Genomic DNA, 7,695 nt, shown 5'->3' with positions numbered 1-7,695 from the left:
GTTTGTTGCAATCAATTGAAAAACGTTTAAAAACTGTTAAAGTAACAATTTTTTCATACATATAGTTTGCTCATTTGAGAATGTTATTGTTGTGTTGTTCCCTGATATTAACGTAGCCTACATTTGATGAAACTTGCATCAGCAACGCAGCCATTTCTGCCAACTAAGGGCAGGATTTCCTGAGGAGGGATATTAAGGGTCTGCACACACAAGATCAAGAATACAAACATAAACATGTTACACTCTTTCCAAGACTCCTAATTAATTTTTTATTCTATATTATTTTCACACTTCGTTGGGACATTGCTGCAAATACAATGTATTTATATACAATATACTTATATCAGCATGGCTGAGAGGCTCAGAGTTGCAGCCATAAAAAGGAATAATTTAGTTTGCCTATAATATGCATTTGTTTTAGAAACGGACATACATCTTTAAATATTTTAAAAAAACACCAAATATTTTAAGTATTTTATTCATTAGTTGAAGCGAGCTTTTACTTTGAAAAGTAAGAGAGAGAGCCTGTTGTTTAAAGTGTTTTTATCCAGATGCGAGCTTTTATTTTGAAAAGTAGAAACTCGGGGAAAGCACCAGGCGGGTTGGTAGAAGGATTTTTTTAGTTTGCCTATCTGCATTTATTTTTTAGACGGACATATATTTTAAGTGTTTTATTCATCAGTAAGGCATTTATCTTGTAGACATATTTTTTCAAGTATTTTATTCATTAGCATGATAGTTGACGCGAGCTTTTACTTTGAAAAGTAGGCAAAGAAAGATATTTTTTTAAGTATTTTATTTTGAAAAGTAGAACTCGGGGACGGCAACAGGTGGAATGGCAGAAGGATTTTTTTTAGTTTGCCTATAAGCTGCATTTATTTTATAGACAGACATATATTTTTTAAGTAATTTATTCATAGTTATAGCTTTTTACTCCAGATGCGGGACGGCATGAGACGGGACGGCATGACATGGGACGCTCCAGGCTGCAGCCATACACTCTTGTTACACTTGCCAATACACTTCATGGCAGCATCAAAGTGTTGACTTTTGCGTGTGCACACAAATAGCCACATGCACAACACATGGCAACATATGGTATGGCAAAATATCTACAGTAAAGGGATGATAACACATTCTTCTGTGCAAAAAGTCAAACAGATCAGTGAGCACTTCTGAAGTAAATGTCCAAATAGTCTGTTTTTTTCTTTCAAATAGTGAAGGGAAAGAAACAAAGACCCAATCCATGGCAGAATAGAGTACTCTGTGGCAGTTCATTACATTTAGGCATTCACACACAATCACACTTATTTTCTGTTTTACATATTCTGTTTTTACTGTGTATTTTTTAGTTTTTCAGTACAATTCATTCATTGTTACTTGTGTTTTGGCACTGTATCTGCTCCTGCGTGTCATGTGGCAAGACAATAGCCAGTAAGATGTAATTGGAAAAATAAAAATAAACTAACCAAAACATTCCATATAACATAATTATAATTATTATTAACACTAAATTCTATTATTAACTATTTCTTTCATACGTATGACTATATTCATGTTTTCTATCCAAGTTCAGCATCTTACAGCAATACAAACTCACTCAATGTCTCCATCATCACTATCAACTCTCGGAGAACTTGAAAATCACTGAAAAGAAACAAAAAAAACGTAACTTGATCCAATTAATCCACAATTAATTGCAAATTACTCTAAGTGAAAAATCTTTCCCAAGTAAACACTTCAGGTCATTCTTTGCACATTGTTGACATGATTATTTTCCCCCTAAATTCAATGGTTTGTAAGCTGACTCGCATGATGCATCTGTACATCATCACTGCCTGGAACTCAGTTTAACTGGCTGCCAGTGACAGGCCAATGAATCACAAACGCTAGCAAAACACTTTCTTTCTCTCTCTACAAATACGCAACATCTAGACAGGTGACACACTGAAGAAGAACCTTTATGTTTCAAATCTGTACACATCTATTTCAAAAGTCACAAAACTGACAGTGTTCATACAACTGCCCTGTCACACTAAAGGCATGAGACACAAAACAACCTAACCTACTCGATAAAGAAATTGGTGTTATCTGTTTCAGTTCAGTCCATAAAATGGAGCGCAGGAAGAGTGGAGTTAAACCATTCTGTTGAGATAAGTCTACAGGAAATGAGACAGCATCCTCTGTGTCATTCACACAAAAGTGAACAATATTATGCACCAAAGGCTTAACCATATCTGACACAGCCTGATACGAAAAAAAATTTCCCCACAAACATAGCACCTAAGGAAAGAAACCATGTGAAAGGCAATTCAGAATTACTTTTTGTATAGAAAACAGTAGTAAACAATTACCAATACTGTAAGTTAAAGCACACAACATAAAAAGAGAGTACTTGTAACCCCACAATACGTTGGGTCCAATATTAAGGGGAGACACTGCAGGTGAATAGAGAAACTATTTTAACTAACACATACTGTATCACCATAAATCTGTTTTATGTTTAAATATGCAAATGAGGCATCATCTAATGCCAACCTTTGGCAAATTTAGGAGAAATATACAGACACAAATTGACAAAGTGTAGTAAAATAAACACTTAAAAGTGTATTTTGGATGCTTTTTCCCACTAACCTGAAATAAGACATATTATATAAGAAAAATAGCCCAATTTCCTTACAGTTTAAAATGTTTTTGCCTGTGGTGTTGCTTATTTCAGAATTTCCAATACTAATGTGTTCAGAAAAACATGGGTCCAGGGAAATAAGCCAAACTAAAAAAGGAATTGCCTTTATCCAATATTGTCACATTATTCCACGTCCACGGTTGGTGAGATACAGGCTAAGGTCAATGGTTGGGCAGCATGAAGGATGTGTAGTGTGATGGATGATTTTCTTTTTTGGGGCGGGCAGAGTCACTTGATAGACAGTGTGCCCGGGTCTTTAATACTTCCCTGAAAGAGCAACACAGATCACAGCAACACGATCATAACATCAAAGGGACTATGATGGACTCTCACTTCAGAGGTTGGTAGAATATTTAACTTGTTTTGGTTTTTATCAGGTAAGTCAGGTTTGGTCTTTTACTGTTATTTAAGAGAAGAGAACACATCATAAATGTTTTTTCTTTATTGTTTTTATAATTATTCTTTCAAGAATTAAATTCCATATTTGCATTAAAAACTGATCAAATCTGAGTTGAAGAAAATTATTTTTAATTAACAGAGAAATACCTTTACAACAGTATATTCTGCTATTTGATGGGGGTTATTGAGACTTAATTTTAGATTCAATCTCATTTGTAAAATCAGTCTTTATTTCAACTTTGCAGGCACCTTGTGGAAGATACTTGTCATTTTCACACTGCCACACTTCAGCTGCTGTATGCCCTGCCCCAGCAGTTGCCTTTGTAATTTTAAAGGTTCTGTCAAGTGTGTTGGCTACACCGTCACAGATATACCAAAGCAGCTGCCTGTCCACACATACCTGCTGCAGCTTAATGACACAAATATGAACGTCATAAATGAGCAGAGCTTGGCAAACATGGACCTCCTGTTGCGTTTTAGTCTGACACACAGCCATTTGCACACTATCCATCCCAGAGCCTTCCATGTTGCTCCACAGCTTAAGTCTGTCAAGCTGTCGTCCAATAATCTCTCTACCCTCCCTGCTCGGGTTTTCAGTCCACTGACCACTCTAGAGCAGCTGCATTTAGATGGGAACCATTTGGAGACCATTGCTCCGGATATGTTTGAAGGACTTGTCAGGTTGCTGGATCTGGACCTGAGCTGGAACAAACTCAGTAGTCCTCCTTCAAATGTTTTTAATGGACTGACTCAACTTCAATTTCTGAACCTTGGCCGGAACTCCATAAAGAAACTTCCACCAACTATCTTTCACGCCTTGACTAATCTTCGCAAGCTTATGATCTATAACAATGAGCTAGAAGTGCTTGAAGCTGGAATTTTTGATGAACTTGTCAACCTTGTGGAGCTAAAGATCTATCATAACCAGATCACCAGCCTTCCACTTCAGGTGTTCTGGTCACTGAGGAACCTAACGATCCTGAACCTTTCCTCTAACCGGCTTCAAGCTATCCCGGAAAAGACCTTCTACAATATGCCAAAGCTGAGCAAGCTTACCATTTTCAACAACCCGCTATTGTCTCTACCAAACCAGCTGATGGGTCACATGCCTGACATGACAGAAATTTATCTGTATGCCACTAACCTCACCACTGTTCCTGGAAATTTGTTTGCTAACATGTCTGGGCTCCTGAGACTTAATCTTCATTTTAATGACAAGCTAAGGGAGTTGCCGTCGAACCTCTTCTGCTGCAATCCCAAGCTTGAGAAGCTCTCATTGAAATCCAACGACCTCTATTATCTACATCCTCAACTGTTTTCCGGACTAACCACACTTGGCATGCTGCTTCTTAATGACAATAAGCTGCAGAGCCTACCGGAAAACATCTTCTTGTCAAATACAGCTTTGAAGGCTATTACTCTAAGTGGCAATCCCTGGGACTGTACTTGTGGAATCAGAGGTATTGCAAAATGGATAAGACATAATGAACATGTGGTTGTTGACAGACATGATGTGATATGTCACGGTCCAGTGTACCAACTGCACCGTACCATTGATTCCCTGCGTGATGAGGAGTTCAACTTTTGCGATGCTGGGATAGTTAGATCAAGATATTTTTCTATAAATGAGCCAACGACACCATTCCAAACTGTTACAACCAACGGACAAAAATCAGTTGTAGCTTCAGTCACCACACAGCATACAACAACGCCAACCCCCACTCAGGGAGCTACCCAACAAGTCGCCATCCCAACAACCACACTGCTCACAACATCAACCCCAACTCAAGGAGCTACCCAACAAGTCACAACACCAACAACCACTCCAACTACAATACCATCTACCCTACACACCATCCTACCAACAGAGTTCCAAACTCCCTCCACCACCACCCTGCCTAACAAGAAGTTTTATCTCACCAATGAGATTGCCTTGTCTGATTACATGTCCCGTCCTTTCTATGACACATTGGTGGTTGAACAGGGGCCAGAGTTTGTTCACCACAGATTTCACAAGGGCTGGGTGTACGTGTGGTTTCTGCCCTCAGATGAGGCCTTGACTGGGCTCCTCATGTTTAGTCACATCCTTCTTGTGGCTGCAGGCTTGTTCCTCATTCTTGGGGCCATGTTTTGCATGTGTCGCCTCAACAAGACTATGGATGAGCTGAAGGCTGAGGGTAGACATCCTCCAGGGTGACAAAACATGTTATCAGGCATGGTGCACAAGTGATCAAGATAACGGTCCTTTTCCAGGGGCTGCACTTGAAAAGATCACTATTAGGTGTAGGTTTTTTGTTAAGGCAGTCAGACTTGGAATATGGAATTTAAAATAGTGTGACAAAATTTATGATGAAGATACTTTAAGATAGCAAAGAATCACGATACTAATATTTTTTTTAATATTATATAGTACAGTACAATATCAGACAGCATGCAAGCTTCAAAAACAGCTTTGCTATTGTAAATTTTTCTTTTTTATTTGTTCAAGAGAATTATTTAGGAATTATATTGAGAATTTATCAATTAGTTTCTCTATCAGTTTATCAGATGTAAAGATCATGATATTAAATCAAATAGCTGTGGGGTTTGGACTGTTAGTCGGTCAAACCAGTTAATTAGAAGATGCCACTTTGGGCTTTTGGAGGTTGTCATGAGCATTTTTCACTTCTTTTTCATAGACCAAACATTTAATCTTTAAAATAAACATAAGAAATAAAAACTTTCTTTCATGCATCCTTTCTTTGCTATCTCCTTAGGATTGCATGCTAAGTGTGATACACACTAATGTCTAACAGTATTTTTAATTTTTCAGATTTTGTTTTTCTGTTTTCCTATGTACAGTGAAATGTTAATCTTCAGTGATCACTAGTCAGTTGTTTTCCTCTAGTGGTTGAAAACTTCAAACTTCATGAAGAAGGTGCAAATGACCTTATTTCTTTCTTTTTTTTACATCAAATTTATTATATACTGTACATGTATAGTATATTATATTTAATATTATATAATACAGTACAGAAATCATAATACAGTATGTAAGCTTCAAAAACAGCTATGCTAATGTAAGTTTATATATACTATAATGGAATCAGTCAAATTAAAAGTAATTAAAGACTAAAGATTGAATACTTCATTGCTATACAACTCGCTGCAAATTGCTAGGTATTTACTTCAGTGTGCCCATGGCAGGGCATCAACAAAAACACATTAAAAACATAGCACGTATATATACACATATACGCTATCCCACACTTGACACAGGCAGACAAAAAAAGAGGGCACACTACTCACTATATATCTGGATGACAGTCCAGGAGGCCAGAGTGACACATGTCAGATTGAAGTGACATGGTGCATAGGGATGCAGAGTGCAAATCCACAAACTTTACAATAAATAGATCAAATAAAGCTAGTATGAGTGGCATACGAAGATATGGAAGAGTATTGTAAAAACAGTGTAAAGAGATGTGCAAATTACAGTATACTGGCTTGTTAGGGGAATCCTTTTTTTGATGAGCTACTGATTCAGGGAGGGAGAGCTGTTTAGAGATTTAATGGCATTGGTATGTGCTTTTGAGATAGCGGAAGGTTTTTGTCTTAATAGCTCTCAACCTTACCCTGATGGGAGGATGGTGCAAAGGGAGTATATTATTAAAGTATATTCAAGAAACCTTTCTCTTGTGCAACCTGGTCCAATATTGCATGGTGTGTTTTGGTCCACTCCTGTGATCACATAGCTGAAACTAGTATGCACCAATAAATCAGTGTCAAACATGCAGTATTTGAATTATGTTGTTTCCATTGTTGTAATTTAACAAAGTACAAATACTTTCTTACTGAACTTAAGTAGAATTTTCACGTAATTGTACTTTACTTCATTATTTATATGTCTGGGAACATTTACTCCACTACATATGTTTAACAAGGTGATGAAACCCTGAATATTATGCTTTACTACAAAAGCCACAATAAAGTTCATGAACAAAGTTTTGATTACTTTGACTTCTAATACTTAAGTAGCCTACATTTAATATCAGAAAAGTACTTTTGATACTTAAGTACAGGAAAAAGAGAAAGAAAAGAAGAAAAACTTTCACTCAAGTAATATTTTAAAAGGTGACTTGAACTTCTACCAAAGTTTTTTTTCTGGTAATATACTTGTACTTTTACTCAAGTATTGCTTTCAAGTACTTACAAGACTGGTTGTTTCATAAACTTGTGCCAGGGCACTAGTTGTATTTGAGAGAGCTGCTAATATAAACATCCCTTATCTTAGTTTATTGTACTTAGAACAAGGGAAAAATGTGCTTTTCCCAAATTAATCATATGTTGGACTGCGGGAACACCGACATATTCATCAGTCTTTCAGAGTTCCCAAGGTCGTGGAGCAAAATAACTGGGATGACTAAACAGTGCCCCTGTAATTTCCCAAGCCTCCATTATGAAAACAGAACCACAACAATGTGCAATGTGCAGTTATGATTCCCTTTTTTGGAGTGGTCCCTGATCACATAAAATAACTTACAAAATAGCCTAGAAAAGGATTGAAAAGACATAGTTGTTAAGTTAAGTTTTCATACAAATGTTTTTATTGATAATGATAATATAATTCT

The 7,695-nt window shown here is 36.8% G+C and overlaps 1 protein-coding gene across 1 annotated transcript; it reads left to right on the top strand.

Moving 5' to 3' along the window:
• Positions 1–2,993: 2,993 nt before the first annotated feature.
• On the top strand, positions 2,994–6,517 carry LOC116696138 (platelet glycoprotein V). The gene is made up of 2 exons (XM_032526898.1): positions 2,994–3,026; positions 3,331–6,517. Exons 1-2 carry the CDS (start codon positions 3,005–3,007, stop codon positions 5,280–5,282), a joined length of 1,974 nt encoding a protein of 657 aa, XP_032382789.1. The 5' UTR covers positions 2,994–3,004; the 3' UTR covers positions 5,283–6,517.
• The last annotated feature ends 1,178 nt before the right edge of the window (positions 6,518–7,695 follow it).

The sequence above is a fragment of the Etheostoma spectabile genome, chromosome 9 (assembly GCF_008692095.1).
Source record: "Etheostoma spectabile isolate EspeVRDwgs_2016 chromosome 9, UIUC_Espe_1.0, whole genome shotgun sequence".
Taxonomy (NCBI): Eukaryota; Metazoa; Chordata; class Actinopteri; order Perciformes; family Percidae; genus Etheostoma; species Etheostoma spectabile.
Note: the sequence above shows the minus strand (reverse complement) of the source record. Positions and strands in the feature narration are given on the sequence as shown.

Bases quoted from the DNA above. Each gene is read 5' to 3' on its own strand.
- LOC116696138 (XM_032526898.1), top strand. From the start codon at position 3,005: ATGATGGACTCTCACTTCAGAG. The intron at 3,027-3,330 runs GTTGGTAGAATA...TCAACTTTGCAG, and splicing joins GATGGACTCTCACTTCAGAG to GCACCTTGTGGAAGATACTT.